Below are 19794 nucleotides of genomic sequence, written 5' to 3'. Positions count from 1 at the left end.
CGCTAGAACAAATGGATCGTAAATAGGATATGACCTATGGTGCTTTACTTGAATGATATTATGCTCCTTATGTACTCTTGTGCCTCTTGTGCTTGGATCAAACCACTTACATCCGAAGGGGATAATCTTTTTTATTGGAAAACTAGCATACTCCAGTTCTAAGATCTCGTGTATGATGCTAAAGTAATTAACATCATCATCACCCTTAACCACAACACCACTATTATTTGTTTTCCTTGTTCTAGAGTGTTGTTTGGTGGAAAATTTGAACTCATTTACTGTGTAATGGAACATTACATGAGCTTCAATTGGAACCAAAGAAATATCTCTCAAGTGTTGATCGTATGCGGCTGCATTTGGTGCCTGGTGTACCTAAAAATATTATACATACATATATATATATATATATATTATATTTTAGTTGAGGAATGTGTAAATATTTAAAATTTATAGAAATATTAATACACTTACGAACCTCATATGTAAACCATGTTGAAAAGGATGTATACACTTGATTTTCTTGGAATTGAGTCTTAAATGAAATGAAGATCCAATATGCGAAACAAAATTAGTTTCTTTAAGGAAATGAGTAAACAAATAAGATATCTTAAAATTTTAATCTCCTTACTTCAGAAAGGGCTCAACTTTCGGGCAATTCAGCAAGACATACAAAGTTGTTGCTTTGCGCTCCATTGGAGTGAGTCGGCGACGTATGGTCCTTTTAGCCTTACAACCATATTGATTGAAAATTGATATCGATTGCCAATGAGGCTCATTCACATCGTTCTGATGAAATTTCGGTCGGTTTCTTGAAAAAGCAACTTCATCATGAAAGTAGTACGAATAAAATTGAGATGTTTCTCTTACAAGATAAGCCTCAACTATAGAGCCTTCCACCCTATGCTTATTTTTTGGACCCTTTTTCAATTTTTCAATTACCCTGCACATTCTTAAGATTAGATGTATACTATATTTTAAAAAGATATGTATGAATTTAAATATGTTGCAATTGCTAACCATTCGAATGGATACATCCACCTAGTTTGAATTGGACCGCCTAGACGAGCTTCGTGCACAAGGTGAATGGGAAGATGTTCCATCACATCGAAGAATGTTGATGGAAAAATCTTCTCTAGCTTGTTGGTGATAACAACAATATTACTTTCTATTCGTGCTAGATTTTCTTCTTTTAATGTGGTGGCACATATGTCTTTAAAGAACAAACTGATCTCTGCTATTGGTTTCCTTATGTTTTCAGGTGAACCAATAAAAGAAATTGGAAGTAATAGTTCCATAAAAACATGACAATCATGGCTTTTCATTCCATGCAATATTCCTTACGTCATATCAACCCTCTTTCCCAAATTTGAGACATATTCATCGGGCATCTTCAAACTTTGGACCCACTCACATATTTGATGCTTTTGGTCCAACTTGAATGTAAAACTAGCCTTGGTCTTAAGAACATTTCCATTGGTCCCCTCTTGTAAGTGTAATTCTCTGCATTTACAATATTCTGGTAAGTCAAGTCTGGTATTAGGATTATCCTTTGTTTTGCCGGTGACATCCATAACTGTGTTGAACAAGTTGCCAAAATAGTTCTTCTCAGTATGTATGACATTAACATTATTTCTAAGTAAATTACCTGGCCAATATTCTAACTCCCAAAATTACTCTGCTTAGTCCAGTTATGCGAAACGCAATATCCATCAAGACCGTAAACTGGTTCTTCACTGGCTTTAGGCAAATCCTAAACTATCTCCCAGATGTTATGACCAGACAGCCTTAGAGGTAGATCATCATATTCCCTACTATTCCTTCTGAATGCATTCTTGAGTCTCCTAAATTCATGATCAGGTGGCAAGAAACAATGATGACAATCAAACCATGAATTTTTTCTGTCATGTCTCAATGTGAAAGATTATATTTTTTTCCATGCAGTATGGACAAGCCAGCTTTCCAACTGTTATCCATCCAGACAACATTCCATAATCAGGAAAATTATTAACAGTCCACATTAGATATGCATGCAGATTGAAATTCTGTTTGAGAGAGATGTCTGAAGTTTCTACCCCCTTATGCCATAAAATTTGAAGTTCATCAATCAAAGGTTGTAAGTAGACATCTATTTGGATTTTTGGATTATGCGGGCCAGGAACAACATAATTTAGAAATATATAGCAACTAGTCATCAACATTTCAGGAGAAAGATTATAAGAAGTTATAAATACAGGTCAATATGAATATGATGCGGCACCAACTGAAAAAGGAGAGAACCCATCCACATATAATCCCAAATGAATGTTTCGTGGATCAGCTGCGAAATCTGGATAAGTTGCATCAAAATGCTTCCAAGTCTCTCCATCAGATGGATGACACATAGCACCAAAGGGCCTTTTATTTTCACTGTGTCATCTCATATGAAGAGCTGAGTTGTTTGAAGCATACAACCTCTTCAACCTTGGTATTAGAGGTAAATAATGCATCGCCTTAATAGCAATTTGATTTCCACTAGAACCACACTTATATCGAGGGTGCTGATAAAACTTATAGGACTCTAGGTTAGCATCTTCCTTAAAGTACAACATGCAACCATTTTTAGAATAATCAATTCTAATCGAGGAGAGACCTAACTTTGACACCAATATTTTTGCCTTATAGAAGGAATCAGGAACCTCCAAGTTGGGGTCAACTAACTCTTTAATAAGGTCTATCATTGAGTTCATTCCTCCTTCAACAATATTTCAGTCAGATTTAATACTTAATATTCTAACAGCAATAGACAAACGAGAGTGCGAACACCCGTCAAACAAAGGATGACTAGAAATATGCAATTGTTCATAGAATTTGCCCGCTTCGCTATTAGGAACATCTTCGACATTTTCCCTAAAGTCTCCCCCGTGTTGCATCCCAAAAACATCATGCACCATTTTTGTCATCCTAGTATCTTGATATTCATTATGCCCTGAGGACCAACTACTTTCTCCAACAATAAAGTTATTTTACGCAACATCACCATGAATACCATGCAATCTTGAAAAGTCCTCGTGAAACCTCTTTCTATACAGATTTTCCTTTACATCTTTTTCACTTACAAGATTTATACCATCACATCTAACATAAGGACAACGAATAGCCCAAAAATGTGTCCAAACATCAAGTGTCTTAGCATGTTCAACAAATCTTTTGATACCTTCAACAAATTCCTCCTTACTACCCATTTTATTATCATTGTTCTGTTGATATATCCAGCTATAATCAGGTTCTATCTACGCAATCAATCAGATTCAACTAATTAGATCAAGTCACAAAAATTTAATTGTCACCAACCATAACCACATTAAAAAAACACATTTAAAGTCCCCACACTTAATCATTTTCAACCTATCAAGTCACCAAACATAACCACAATTAACCTACCAAGTCACCTTTAAAGTCCCCACACTTAATCATTTTCAACCTACCAAGTCACCTTTAAAGTCCCCACACTTAACCATTTTCAAGTAACTAAGTCACCTACCAAACCACATTCACAATAAAAAAATCCCCCTTTAAGTCCCTACACTTAACCATTTTCAAGCAACTAAGTCACCTACTAAACCACATTCAAAACAAGAAAACCCCCTTTAAAGTCCCTAACAAGAAAACCCCTTTAAAGTCTCTACACCTAACCATTTTTAAGCAACTAAGTCACCTATCAAACCACATTCAAAACAAGAAAATCCCCTTTAAAGTCCCTACACCTAACCATTTTCAAGCAACTAAGTCACCTACCAAACCACATTCAAAACAAGAAAATCCCCTTTAAAGCCCTTACACTTAACCATTTTCAAGCAACTAAGTCACCTACCAAACCACATTCAAAATAAGAAAATCCCCTTTAAAGTCCCTACACTTAACCATTTTCAAGCAACTAAGTCACCTACCAAACTACAGTCAAAACAAGAAAATCCCCTTTAAAGGCCCTACACTTAACCATTTTCAAGCAACTAAGTCACCTACCAAACCACATTCAAAACAAGAAAATTCCCTTTAAATTTCCTACACTTAACCATTCTCAAGCAACTAAGTCACCTATCAAACTACATTCAAAATAAAAAAAATCCCCTTTAAAGTCCCTACACTTAACCATTTTCAAGTGGCTAAGGCACCAAATTAGACAAACCACATTCAAAACAAGCAACAACAAGACGAACAATATGTCAACAACAATGTTAGTGAATCGAACAAAGCCACACACGGCACTAGACTACAATATGAACAATAACAAGAAAATAAGAACAATGCTAGTGAATCGAACAAGGCCACACACAGCTTCACTAGACTTCAATATGAACAATAACAAGAAGATAACAACTTTCCTTTGCTTGACCTAAATTAAAGTGAAAGATAAGCGGTCACCAAAAAAAATAGCAAAGCAATCTTTATACTGAATTCAAAATCTGTATAGTAAAATTATTACAAAGAATAATCTTTCACTTAAATTATTACAACAATTTAGTAAATGAATAGGAGTAAGATTTTTCTCCTAAAAAATTAAACAATTAATGAGTAAAATGGAGAAATAAGTGTCAAGACTAACCAAAATTTAGGTAATTTAAAATCAAATAAATGTAAGAACAAGCCTAAAATTATCTAATTTAATCTCAAATTACAAAAAATTGCTAAAATCTAGCTAAATAAAATAAATATTCAAACCCTAGAACTCAAACCACAATCAATTAGACAAATTAACACTAAGATATTTGTATGTAGACCTTTAACATTTCTAGATACTAAAAAACGAGTTTGTGGATACTAAAATAAGCTAAATTTAGTTAATGAGTTATAGTTAATTGCTACCTTGCCCAAAATTGAAAGTTAAGATAGAATAGTACCTTAAAAATTTGATTAAAGCCAAAAAGAATTCAAGAAGTTGAGTAAAAACTTCCTTGAAAGAGAAAGAATAATGGAGATTGGAGGGTGAAATGATGAATTTTGTAGGGTTTTGACATTCTTGCTGTTGTAGGTCGGGTGAAATGAGGAATTTTGGGTGTGTTTTTGTGTTATAATTATTTATTACGGGTTGAGTCGGGTTATTCAAAAATATATTTTTAAAAATATTACGAAAATCGACTACATGTGGTTGGTTTTCGTAATATTTAAAAAAAATATATTTTTGAAGTTAAACTTTAACAAATTACAATTACTAAATTAATAAATGACAAAAATAAGTTAATAAATTAAAATTATTTTTTAACAAATTAAAATTTTAATAAATCCTATAATATCTATAACAACATTCAATTAATTTAATACAATTCATATATATATATATATGTATGAATATAAATATATATATATATACACACAGTACATACACTGTGTATGGGACCGAAACAACATCCAATTAATTTAATACAATTCGTATATATATAATTCACATAAGTAGTTATTTTATCAACATATTAACACAAGTAGTATATTTCCTCAATCGTATAATAATATCAATGAATTTTGTTACGTTACATTATTACAACTTCAAAAACATGCTCGTGTCTACATTGACCCAAAATAGTATATCTACTTCCTCAATAGTATGATATATATCAACGTATCATTCAAACTATTTTGATATATAGATTCATTTATCTAGCTTTCGATTACTACATACATCACTACACGAGATATACGTATATATACATATATTCTTTTGTCGATCAACTTTCACATACATACTATATAAACATCACATACACGATTTTACTACCCCATAATAATATACAATGTATTTCACAAATACTCAAATGAATTATAGATTACATTATCTTATGTCATTAATAAACCTTCACTGTATAATATGTATATGTGTATATATATACTCCCTTTGTCCCATTTTACCCATCCCAAATAGGGATGACACACCTATTAAGAAAACAATGATTGATAATGTAACTTTACCATTTTGCCCCTCTTAATTGTGTCTTGTTGTTAGTTTCAATATTGATGGATAGCTAATACGAAAGCACCATTTATATTCTTAATGGTGTACTTTTAATGGTACTCCTCTTTGCAACATTTTTTAAGAATGCTAATAATAAGGAGTAATCAATTACACTAAGGGTATAATGGAAAAAAATTTGTCTTCTCTTGATAAGTAAAAAAGGATAAGTAAAATGGGACAATAAATTAGGAAATTTAGGATGAGTAAAATGGGACGGAGGGAGTAATAAATTCTCCTGCATAATTCAAATATCCAAGAAATTTTTGTATTTCTTGTTTGTTGTTAGTTTATCATACACACATATATACACACATATACATACTATCGACTATATCAAATTCTAAATATGTACTATATATATCATATACGTACACAAGTATATTATCTAATAATATAATGCAATGTGTTTCTTAAACATACTCAGATGAGTGATCGATTAATTATATTTGATAAGCTTAATATACTAGGTTTTGACTACATCGTTCATCAATCGATCACTACATGATATATTTATATATATATATATATATATATATACATACATACATATTCATTATACAACGATTATGCATGTTTAATGTCATTCAACGTATATACGAAGAAAAATATTTATTTTATATATTGAAACATAAGTAAAAGATAAAGATTATGTTTAATGTAATTTGTTTATTTTATTTGATATATTTTTAAGTGTAATTTTTATAAAAAAATTTATGAATGATTGATTTTTATTATTATTTTACTGATTATCGTCTACGTGTGATCAGTGTAATTTCAAAAAATTATATATATATATTACATTATATATATAATTATTTTTAATGGAACTAATATATACATTTGATTACATATAAAGATTATGTTTAACATAATTATTTTCAAATTATTTTTTTAAAATTAAAAACCGACCACAAGTGGTCGATTTTCTTAAAAGTATTTTGATTTTTTTTAAAATTAGAAACCGACCACAAGTGGTCGGTTTTGTTAATTTTTTTTTTTTAAATCGACCATAAGTGGTCCGTTTTTAAAAATATTTTTAAATTATGTTTTTAAAAAAGCCAACCACATGTGGTCGGTTTTATTATTTTTTTATTTTTATTTGTAAAATAAATGATAATTAATATAAAAGTTATTGAAATAATTATTTTGATTTTTTAAAATATAAAAGCGACCACTTTAATTGTCAATGCAGAAAAACTCAGTAGAAACTAGGGTCGCGTTTTATTTCTATACAACAAGCTTAATAACTCAAGCTTCATAGCATTTTCCAGAAGTGGTAGAAGCATAAGTAGAGGCGATGTCCAATGCTTAGGGGGTATAAAGTTGTTGCCACCAGCTTTATATAATGTTGTGAATGCAGTTAGGTGACAAAGAAAGAGAACCAGTGGGTGGGGAAGAATTGAGCAACACAATATGAGATGTAAAGTTTATTTTTATGAGTAGTTATTTGGTAGGTATCCTCATCCTAATTAGAGAAACTCTAATTGAAAAGTGATCCAACTAAATTATGTCAAAGTCGTACTACTTATTATTGGTTGAATATATATTCTTTAGATTGGTTGACGTTACATTTCGTTTTAGAAATAGGTTTATTGGAGAAAAACTCCATATTATACCTTTAGTTCTAGAAATTCCCAAATCTTTACTTTTACGTAAATCTCCCTCACTATAACGGTGTACTTTTGCATGATGGGTCCCTCACTATAACGGTGTACCTTTGCATGATGGGTAATTGTGAAGATAGTAACAAACCACATATAATTCGGTGTTTTTTATTATGAATAGTAATTAGAGGATACAAATTATTAAGTTCACCGGACTTGTATTAATCCTCCTTCATAGAATATTAAAACAACATCGATAACATTAATAGATGAATTATCAACGTCTATCTTATAACTAAGAAACACTATTAATGACAAGGTATAGAGTAGTGAATGAAAAATAGAAAAGTAGAACATGCTCAATCAGCATTCTAAGGATGCCAATCATTTTCTTCTCCAGCATTGTTGTCATTAGCACCGGTTTCATTTGGAACATTCTCATCAATTTGTTCATTAAATTGTCTCTTTCTTTAGCCAAGTTTTCTCCGCTTAACATCAAATAGCTTTAGCAAACCTTTTTTTGTTTTTTCTCTTGCATTCAATTAGTAGATGCTTGTTCCCTCAATAAGTTGGTTGAAGAAGTACTACATTTCTTTCTCCTCAGTCATTTTCTCTATTTTCCAAGTATATTTTTCCAAACCATTCACGTTTTCTTGATGATAAGTTTCATGTTTTTTCGTTTTTTGCCATTGGTTCTCAGTGGAAGCAAAATATTCATTTACTATATCATTAGCCTGAGTTGAACACGGTCAAGCAAAAGCATTAGTTTCTCCAGGAGTAAAAGCAATTACACTGACTTTTATATCACATAAAATAGAAAGTTCTTGTGCTTTCTCACACAGTGACGCTAATTTTTTTTGTCTAAAATGACTTTTCTCGCACTCTCATGGAGATTTCTAGTATTCCTCTGGCTCTTTCTTGTCATGTCACTCATATTTGGTGCACGGTAAAAGAAGCAAAGTATAATATGTAAGTTACTGCCTATCTATGAAAATAGAGTAAGAGTGCTTGATGTTTATATATTGATACCGGATAGGACCGCATAAAGTTGGCTATTATCATTTGATGAAATGTAGGACTAATCTTATTGAACAATCCGGGTTTTATGGCCTTGATAAATAAATTTCTAAATTAGATGCTAAAAACCACAAATTCTATCATGAAGTTTGAGAAATAATCATATTTTCATAACAGTAAAGGGCCTAATAGTACATTCCACCTATGGGCACTTTTGCCCTGCGTTAATACTCGTGTTTGTTTTGTCCTTTGTTATTACCAAAAGGCTGACATTTTTCCCTTCCATTCTAAGTTCCTCTGAATCGGGTGCAGAAATTTATATTTTTTGTTAATGTGAAATCCCTATTACAAATGATATAGAGACCATAATTAACTAATTGTGTTCATGTCATAATCATGAGTTTTGTTGACTTGTAAATATCTTTAAAGCACCTTTAGGTTGCGGTTTTTTTTATACAAATATCGTTTGATCTCAAAGACATGCCTAATTTTTAATTTTACCTTTCTTCTTTTCAGATTTTAAATTTTATTAGGTTTCTGTGTAATTTCTCTATGGATGGTCATAATACACAAAATTGATTCACTATATCCTCAATGACCCGCGTGGTCGTTTTCTTCTTTTGTACTTGGTTTCCGTGTTTGACCTTACTATTGCTTTATTATGTTGTTTATAACTTGTGAGTATGGGTGGCATGATTTCCATTGTGATTGGATTCGACAAAGGAAGATTTCAAATTTGGAAGGTTAGAAAAATGAAATGTTTGACCAAAGTTTTTGATTTTTCAAACTTTGAAACTTAAGATAGTTGAACATCAACACTTAGAAATGTTATTTTTGAGGTCTTATGATTCCACTAGTTCTTGGAAGGAGTTTTTGCCTAGTTGAACGTTTTGTTCAATTCCCAAGGGTTTTTGTGGCATTTTAGTCATTTGGTGGAGTTTTTAAAGTTTTCTTTTGTTTAGTTTTAATCAAGCCAAAATTTGGTTAAAAATTATTTTAGAATGGTTTTTCATCCAATCCAACGATTATGAATGTGTTATTTTATCGATTTGCATATTTGGTTTGTGTTCTAGGTTCGGTATTAGTTTCAAATGTTAAACCAATTGTGGAAAATTACCGAGAAACTTGTTGGTGCTGGTGTCTGGTGTCTGGTGTCAGTATGTGTGTGTGCGCATCAACCAGAATGTCGGCAAGGGTTTATGCACATCTGTATGGTCTCAGCTGGGGTTATGGGTGTCAAACGGGCCGGGCCAATCCAAAATCGGCCCTTCTATTTTAACCGGGTTGAGGACCGGTTAAGGACCGGTTTTGGTGTTAGACGGGTCGGCCCGGGCGGGGCCAAACAGTAAAAAAATTAAAATCCATCCTAACTCAGCCCACTTAACCCAATCCGGTCAAACCCACCAAAACCCGGTCAAACTCGGTTAAAAAATCGATCAAACCCGGTCAAAAATATAAAAAAAAAAACCTATATACATTATAAATACGTTAAATAATATATATAAACTATATATATATATATATATAGTATATACTACACTAGAATTTAAAAAATATATACACATATACACAATTAGTCAATTACTCATATATACGCAACATTCAATGTATATATACTACTACTTATAAAATATACTACAATATATATACATTACAATATATATAGATATACTTATATACTAATTTATAAAACATATACACATGTATACGTTAAATATACAAGATATATGCACGTGTATATGCACCATACAATGTATATATACAACTACTTATAAATTATACTACAATATATATACATTACAATATATATAGATATAGTTATATACTAATTTATAAAACATACACACATTGTATACGTTAAATATACACTTCTATAGAAGATATATACATGTGTATACACTCTATTCAATGTATATATACTACTACTTATAAAATATACTACAATATATATACATTACAATATATATAGATATAGTTATATACTAATTTATAAAACATATACACATGTATACGTTAAATATACACTTCTATAGAAGATATATACATGTGTATACGCTTTATTCAATGTATATATACTACTACTTATAAAATATGCTACAATATATATACATTACAATATATATAGATATACTTATATACTAATTTATAAAACATATACACATGTATACGTTAAATATACAGTTCTATAGAAGATATATACACATGTATACGCACCATTCAATGTATATATACTACTACTTATAAAATATACTACATTATATATACATTACAATATATATAGATATACTTATATACTAATTTATAAAACATATACACATGTATACGTTAAATATACACTTCTATAGAAGATATATGCACAAATATACAAAACATATGCTACTTAATATAATAAAATTAATACTATTTGGTAGTAAATTAATAATATATTAGAAGTAAGTTTTTAATTTAAAGTAGAAAACTAGAAATTCAATTTAAAATTTTAAATCGTTAAATGAAAAAATATAAAAAGCAAGGACTAAGGAGTGAATGAATTTGGGGAATTTTATTGATTGCAAAATGATCCAAAATTTATAATTTACATGAATGAAAAATCTAAAAATTATGCATCATTTTTCCAACTCATTCATGTTAATATTAACGGGAACTTGCATAGGATAGTCGAAGTCAACGGGGGCAAAACCATGCATTGGACTTGATTCTGCTGAGTTCTCCCGTGAAGTCATAATTTCTTCAAGTTTCAGCTCGTCGCTCAGCTCCGGTTCCATTCCTTGGTTTCTTCTTTCTGCTCTAATCCAATCTCTGAGGCAAACTAAAATATTCATTGCATTGCTTCCCAATGAGTGTCGGTTGTCTCCAAGCTGCTTCGTCCCTGACTAAAGACACTCTCTGATGCAACGGTTGACATTGGAACATTCAAGATATCTCTAGCTAATCTTGAAAGCACAGGATTTTGTGTTTCATTACTCCTCCACCAATCCAACGTGTTGATCCGTCGTCTTGAATCCTCTGGTGCCGTCCGAAGATAATATTTCAGCTCTTCCCGATAAGTTGATGTGTAAGTTCTCTCATCAACACTGTTCCAACAATTTAAATCATAAAACGAATCAGAAAAACCACTATGTGCCGGCCTTTTAGAAGATGATGGCTCCTCGGGAGGATGAGGAGCGACAGTTGGAGTGATATTTGTAGGTACGGCTAAATCAAATAAATCAGCATAGTGATTATATAATTTTTCTATGTAATCCTTTGCATCAGCCGTAGCCGTCCACAAATCAGGTTGTACTTGTTCAGAATCATGACTAGTATTTATTTCTAAGTTAGTATAAATAAGAGTACTAAAGTGGCACATATTATTATATTTCATGCACGGATTTAGCATAGCACCAACCAAGTAAATAGGGGGAATCGGGAAAAAATATTTTTTAAATTTCATAAACATGACGCCAGCAGCTTCTTTATAACCTTCTTTATTTTTATATTCTTTGAGCAAACCAGAAATATCGGCTATATATGCCAAAATATTACAAACAGTAGGATAACAAGCACCGAAAAATTCAACCGTAGCTACATAAATTTTTTCTAAAAACTTAACAAGATCATTAATTACAACCCAATCAGAATTATGTAGCATGCAATCAACAGAATCAGCAAATGAACCACAATGTTGGTTAAAAGCTAGTGTAATAGAAATTCTATATTTATAACAAGTTTTTAAAAATTCATACGTAGAATTCCATCTAGTATCAATTTCCTCAGGCATCAAAATCGGTGTAAGTCAATTTTCTTGACATTTAACTTTAAATTCTCTAATTCTCGATCTATGATTATTTCCTTGAATAAAACCAACGGCAAGACGAATTTTTTCAATATAAAGCTCAAAAAATTCAATACCATCTTTTACAATTAAATTATATATATGACATACACACTTAATATGAAAAATTTCAGGCAAAAGTGGAGATAGTGCAGATTTTTTTTTTTATAGCAGTCTTGTTGTTAGAAGCATTATCAAAAGCAATACATAAAATTTTATTTTCGATACCATAATATCCGGCAATTTTAACAATAGAATCAGCAATAAATTGTCCAGTATGTTTACGATCTTCATCATATAAAAAAGCAAGAATACGTTTTTGCATCACGAAATTACTATCCATCCAACGACAAGTAACTGTTAAATAATCATTTTTGTTTACAGCACAATCAAGATCAGAAGTTAGGGACAATCTACATTGAATATTTTTTAACAATGTTGATAAATAAAAATAGTATTGTGAATGGAGTCCAAAAATATCAGACCGACAAGTAGTTCTAGGAATACCGTTAAACATAGGATTATAAATTGCTTGTATATAACGAATAAAGGCATTAGAAGAAGGAAAACTAAAAGGCAAACAACCCACAGCTACCATTTTAGCTATTTCTTCCCGGTCCCTCAATTTATTATACTTCTTCGCTACGTGACTAGTTGCTGGGTCCATTCTAGTTTGCGTTGGCCCACCAACATCCCCACCACCTTGTGCAATATTTAACTCTCTTTTGTGATCTTCAGGTATATGTCTCATTAACATACCCGTACCCCCTTGCTTGCCTCCACTTCTATGCTTATATATTTGTTGACAAATGTTGCATTGCACCTCAATATCTGATATACGTTCAAAAAATTGTCATGCAACACTAGTTCTTTTACGAGGTCTTGGGGCACTGGGAGGACGGGGAGTGAGATTAACTGATTCGGATCTAACATTAGCATCTCCTGCGGGTGTCTCAGCAATATTTTCATTATCTTCATCTAAATTAACCGCATCTACTTCATTTTCTTCTTCTATACCATAATTTTCCTGAGCTTCTACATAATCTATATCGTGAGCAACTACACCTATTTCTTCCTCAAAAGGTGTACCAAGCGGTACCGGAGGCGAAGACACACGGGTATATCTACTACTTGAACTACCTCTACCGCTAGTAATTTACTTTTTACTACCACTACCGCTTCCGAGACAAATTTTTTAACACCTTTAGTAGCGAAGTTTCTTAATTTATCCATAATATAAATTAAATTAAACTATAAATATTCAAAATACACAAATATAATAAAATTAAATATTAAACAATTAATACAATAAATAAAAATTAAACGTAAGAGATGAAACGACAATACCAAATTTTGGAAGTATCCGAAGGTTGCGACTTTAGAAACTTCCGCTCATACTTTGTAAACGAAAAATTAAAAAAATAAAGTGAACACTTTAAGAAATTAAATATATTGAATATTTGAGAATTGGAAATTGAGATTTGAGAGAGTGAAAAATTGTGTGAAAAATGATTTGAAGTTGTAGGGTATTTATAGAATTTTTTTTGGGATTAAAAAATATTTTTTAAAGTTAATTTTTTTTTTTTAATAAATGGGCCCAAACTAGCCTTTTGAACCCCAAAACGGCTATATAGCCATTGGGCGAACGGCTAGTTTGGCCCAAAATTCTAATTTTTCTTTTAAAAAGGTATTCGGGCCGGGCCAGGCCGGTTAACGGACGGACCTGAACCAAGCTTGATCCGGGCCGGGTTAGCCGGACTCATTTTAAAAAAAAAACTGGCCCGGGACCCGAAACCCTAAAGCCCTAGGGCTTATCAGACCAGGTCAAACCGAGCTGGATCGATCCACTTGACACCCTTAGCCGGGGTGATAATGGTTTTAATGTCGTAATGTACACTCATACAATGTGATGTTCACATGGGTGAGCCGAAAGTGAAGAGTCCGCAAAATTTTGTTGTCAGCTAACAAAATGTAATAAAATCACAAATTTAATACCAAAAAAAGTTGAGTGTGATTTAAACATGTAGTTATAGGAAAGTTTGGATATTCAGTTCTCTTAGTTTACTTATCTTTATATATTTTTTTCTTCCTTGTCCGTTCTCTTTCTTCTTTTATATCATTGTTTGATCTAAATTTGAAAATTCTTTTTCGCAAAACCCTACTTAAAAGAAGCTATGATTTTAGATAAATATTTTCAGAATTCTTCTAAAATGGAAAAAAGACAAATACAAAATAAAACACTGAAGAGTAATATTCTAGTGGTGTACTAATGGATCCAATTCATCATCATTACGATATCTCGCAATTGAGAAAGGCAATCGGTGAAAGTTAATAGAAATGGACATTACTAGTACTCAGAGAAAATATGGACCTATAAGAATATAATTGCCACATCAACTATAAAATCATACGGATAATCGCACTCCTATAATTGTCAATGCACAAAAACTTAGTAGAAATTAGGGTCAAGTTTCATTTCTATACAACATGCTTAATTCAAGCTCATGGCTTCTTCCCATTACACTATGTGCTTTTGAACGTGTAGAAGGTTGTTGCCACCAACTTTATCTTATGTTGTGAATGGAGGGTCGGTGATAGAGAAAAAAAAACCAGTGGGTGGTGAAGAATTGAACAAGACAATATGTGATCCCAAAGTTTATTTTTATGAGTAGTTATTTGCTAAGTATCCTCATCCCAATTAGTGAAATACTAATTCATAAGTGATCTGACTTAAATTGTGTCAAAGTCTTTCTATCGAAGTATATATTCTTTAGATTGGTTGAGCTTATCATTCATTTTAGAAATAGGCTTATTGGAGAAAAACTACAAATTATACCTTTCATTCTTGTAATTCACAAATCTTTACTTTTATGTAAATCTCCCCCTCTAACGGCGTACTTATGCATGATGGGTCATTGAGAAACTAGGAACAAACCACATATAATAAGTGTTTATTATGATGAATAGTTAGAGCGTACAAATAATTACATTCACCGAACTTAAATGTCTTCCTTCATAAATTATTAAAACAACATCGATAACATAAACAGTTGAGCTACCAACAACTATCATATAACTGAAAAATACTATTAAAGACAATGTGACTGAATAGTGATTGAGAAAGAGAAAAGTAGTACATGCTCAATCGACATCCTAAGGATGCCCATCATTCTCTTCTCAAGCATTGTTATCATTAGCACGGGTTTTATTTGGAACATTCTCATCAACTTGTTCATTAATTATTTCTTCCTTTTGCCAAGTTTACCCTGCTTAACATCAAATGGCTTTACCAAACCTTTTGTTTCTCTTGCATCCAATTCGTATATGCTTATTCCCTCAGCAAGTTGGTTGAAGAGGTTCTGCATTTCCTCCTTCTCAGCCATTTTCTCTATTTTTTAAATTTATTTTTCCAAAACATTTCCTTTTTCTTGATGGTAGGTTTCATGTTGTTAGAGTGGGTAAAAAAGTTCCACATTGGTTGGGGAATGGACTAGTGATTTGCTTATATGGACTTGGGTAATCCTCACCTCTTAAGCTAGCTTTTGAGGTTGAGTTAGGCCCAAGGTTCATTCTTGACACATGTTTTTTTTGACTTTATTGCCATTGGTTCTCAGTGGAAGCAAAATAGCCATTTAATATCTCATTAGCCTGAGTTAAACACGACCAAGCCAAAGCATTAGTTTATCCCGTAGTAAAAGCAATTACACTGACTTTTGTATCACATAAAATAGAAAGTTCTTGTTGAAAGTTACTTTAAGAATGAAATTATTTTTTCTGTTTTCTCCAGCAATTTTTTTAAGTACAATCTTAGTTAAATTAGGAGTCCTATCTTTGGTAGGAAACTAATTAGTTATTTTAATTTTGGTAGAAGTAGGTTATTTCTTTGTCCTATTTTTAGTTGTAATAGCAAGTATTTAAGTTGCTAATTTTATGATCAATAAAAATAAGCTTTATAAGAGAAAATCAACCGGCTCTGCATATTCTTTTTAAACTTCATCTCTGTTTCTGCGGCCAGCCTTTAAATTGAATTCCTATGTTGTTTCCCTTTAACGGTTTTAAACCAACAATTGGTATCAAAGCTTGAATCTTAAGGGACCTATGAGTGTTTGCATCAATCTGATCCAGTGGATATCATGAACAGAGAAACAAATTTTTCCTCAATGGCACCACCAACTTTCGATGGAGAAAGTTATCAAATCTGGGCAGTTAGAATGAGGATATATCTACAAGCTTTGGATTTCTGGGAAGCTTTTGAAGATGAATACGAGATAGCTCTCTTGTCAGACAATCCCATGGTGGCGCAGATTAAAACTCACAAGGAGAGGAAAACCAGAAAATCAAAGGCATTGGCATGCTTATTTACTACAGTTTCATCTAATATCTTTACTCGTATCATGTCTCTGGAATCAGCGAAAGAGGTATGGGATTATCTCAAGACTGAGTATGAAGGATATGAAAGGATTCGAGGGATGCAAGTATTGAATCTGGTATGTGAGTTTGAGCTGCAAAGGATGAAAGAAAGCGAAACCATAAAGGAGTACTCTGATAGACTCCTTAATTTAGCAAATCGCATCAGATTGTTGGGTTCCGCTTTCAATAATTCAAGGATCATTGAGAAAATCCTAGTAACAACACCTAAAAGATTTGAAGCTACCATAACAATCTTAGAAAATACTAAGGACTTGTCCAAGATAACACTTGCAGAGCTCTTAAGTGCTTTTCAAGCGCAAGAGCAACAACGTGTTATGAGACAAGGAGGAGCTGTCGAAGGTGCCTTACCAGCTAAGCATCACGATGATAGACGTTCTAAGAAGAAGGAGAATAATAAGCACCAACCAACTGATGGAGAAGGTGCAGCGCATAGCAACAAAAATAAAACAGGTGGTTTCAAAAGAAACTACCCTCCTTGTAAGAATTACGGCAAGCTCGGATATGCACCTTTTAAGTGTTGGGAAAGGCCTGATGCCAAGTGCGCTAAGTATAATAAGCTTGGGCATGAAGCGATAATCTGCAAGAACAAAACTCAGCAACAAGATACAGAGGCTCGAGTTGTTGATGAACAGGAAGAAGATTAACTCTTTGTCGCATCATGTTTAACAAGTAGTGTCTTAAGCGATTCATCGCTGATCGATAGCGGATGCCTAAATCATATGACTTGCAATAAATACATTTTTAAATATTTGAGCCCTACTAAAGTTACAAAATTTAGAATCGGCCATGGTGGTTATATTCCAGCAAAAGGAATGAGAACCATTACAATTAAAACACAATCGGGCACAAAAACAATTTTTGATGTTCTTTATGTACCCGATTTGGACCAGAACTTGTTAAGTGTTGGTCAGTTATTAGAAAAAGGTTTCAAATTGTATTTCGAAGATAAACACTGCTTGATCAAGGAAGCATCTGGACAAGACCTATTTAAAGTCAAAATAAGCGACAGAAGTTTCTCATTAAATCCATTGGAAGAAGAACGTGGATTTCACGAGTTGTGTGTGGAGCCACTTCTGCTAAAAGAAGACATTCCACCTAATGATGAAGGCTGGCTTTGTCCTGGTTGTGATTGCAAAGTTGACTGCATTGACTTGCTTAATGATCTTTAAGGAACAGACCTTTTCATCACTGACAGCTGGGAGAAAGTATATCCCAAGGAAGCTGCTGCTACTGCATCTGAAGAGCTGGCAGAAGCCCCTCCTAAAGATGATGGGATCTTGGGGCTTTTCTTTGAAGACTCAGAAGATGATGACTTTAATCCTGATGATCTAGATAAGGATAAGTCTGTTAAAACAGAAAGTTCAAGTTTTGATTTTACATCCGACTATAAGGATTTTAGTTTAATAGTTGCTACTGAATTCAACTGGAGACTTGATGAGTGGGTTAAACTTGAACAACTTGATCTTAATTTGGTAGAGACTGTTATGGATGAGAGGGTTGAGGATAAGGTGACAAGTTTAAAAATGACATGCCACCAGAAATGTAAAATTGATGAGATTCATGTCGAGGGCCATGAGGAGCTTGATACAGCTAGTTTACGAGAGCACGAAGAGTTCACAAAATTCAAGAACATTGCTACAATATAATTTGGAAGATATGAGATTAAAACATGGTACTTCTCGCCATTTACTCCAGAATACAATGATTGCTCGAAACTGTTCTTTTGTGAGTTTTGTCTCAATTTTATGAAACGCAAAGAGCAGTTTCAGAGGCACATGAGGAAATGTGATCTTAAGCATCCTCCAAGTGATGAGATCTATAGAAGTGGTACACTGTCAATGTTTGAGGTTGATGGCAAAAAGAACAAGGTTTATGGGCAAAATCATTGCTACTGGGCCAAATTGTTTCTTGATCATAAGACTCTGCATTATGATGTTAACCTATTCCTCTTTTATGTGCTTCGTGAATGTGACGACCGAGGTTGCCATATGGTTGGTTACTTTTCAAAGGAAAAGCATTCAGAAGAGTTTTATAACTTAGATTGTATTCTGACACTTCCACCTTATCATAGGAAAGGCTATGGGAAATTCATAATTACATTTCTATATGAACTTTCAAAGAAAGAAGGTAAAGTGGGCACACCAGAAAGACCATTTTCTGACTTAGGAATGTTGAGCTATAGGGGTTACTGGACGCATATACTTCTGGATATATTGAAAAAGCTCAAGGGCAATATATCTATTAAGGAACTAAGTGACATGATAGCCATCAAGGTAGAAGATGTTTTGTCCACCCTTCAGGTCTTAGAGTTAATCCAATATCGAAAGGGGCAACAAGTCATCTGCGTAAACCCAAAAGTTTTGGATTGTCATCTCAAAGCTGCTGGGCGGGGTGGCCTTGAAGTTGATGTCAGCAAATCCGAGCTTCTCAGACAGAAAATTGGTGTTTGCATTTCATAAAGCAAGGAGGAGTGTTGAAAGTTGCTTTAAGAATGTAACTATTTTTTCTGTTTTCTCCAGCAATTTTTTAAGTACAATCCTAGTTAAATTAGGAGTCCTATCTTTGGTAGGAAACTAATTAGTTATTTTAATTTTGGTAGAAGTAGGTTATTTCTTTGTTTGATTTTTAGTTGTAATAGCAACTATTTAAGTTGCTAATTTTATGATCAATAAAAATAAGCTTTACAAGAGAAAATCAACCGGCTCCGCATATTCTCTTTAAACTTCATCTCTGTTTCTGTGTCAAGCCTTTAAATTGAATTCCTGTGTTGTTTCCCTTTAACAGTTTTAAACCAACAGTTCTTGTGCTTTCTTACACAGTGACGCTAATCTTTGTCTAAAATGAATTTTCCCGTACTCTCATTGAGATTCCTAGTATTCCTATGCCTTTTTTTGTCATGTCACTTATAAAATGAGTGACATGACAAGAAAGAGGCGTAGGAATAC

General features: G+C 32.6%; 1 protein-coding gene and 1 pseudogene across 1 annotated transcript; both read left to right on the top strand.

The window, feature by feature from the left end:
* The first annotated feature begins 16578 nt into the window (after window positions 1-16578).
* LOC107874442 lies at window positions 16579-17493 on the top strand. Its single transcript, XM_016721229.1, has one exon. The coding sequence runs from the start codon at window positions 16579-16581 to the stop codon at window positions 17491-17493; it is 915 nt and encodes a 304-aa protein (XP_016576715.1).
* Window positions 17494-17661: 168 nt separating this feature from the next.
* Window positions 17662-19330, top strand: LOC107874443 (annotated as a pseudogene).
* Window positions 19331-19794: the final 464 nt, after the last annotated feature.

The sequence above is a fragment of the Capsicum annuum genome, chromosome 6 (assembly GCF_002878395.1).
Source record: "Capsicum annuum cultivar UCD-10X-F1 chromosome 6, UCD10Xv1.1, whole genome shotgun sequence".
Lineage (NCBI taxonomy): Eukaryota > Viridiplantae > Streptophyta > Magnoliopsida > Solanales > Solanaceae > Capsicum > Capsicum annuum.
The sequence above is the reverse complement of the archived record's forward strand: the minus strand, read 5'-3'. Positions and strand labels throughout refer to the sequence as shown.

What these genes read in the sequence shown, in the direction of transcription:
- LOC107874442 (XM_016721229.1), top strand. Translation starts at nt 16,579, where the DNA reads ATGGCACCACCAACTTTCGATGGAGAAAGTTATCAAATCTGGGCAGTT.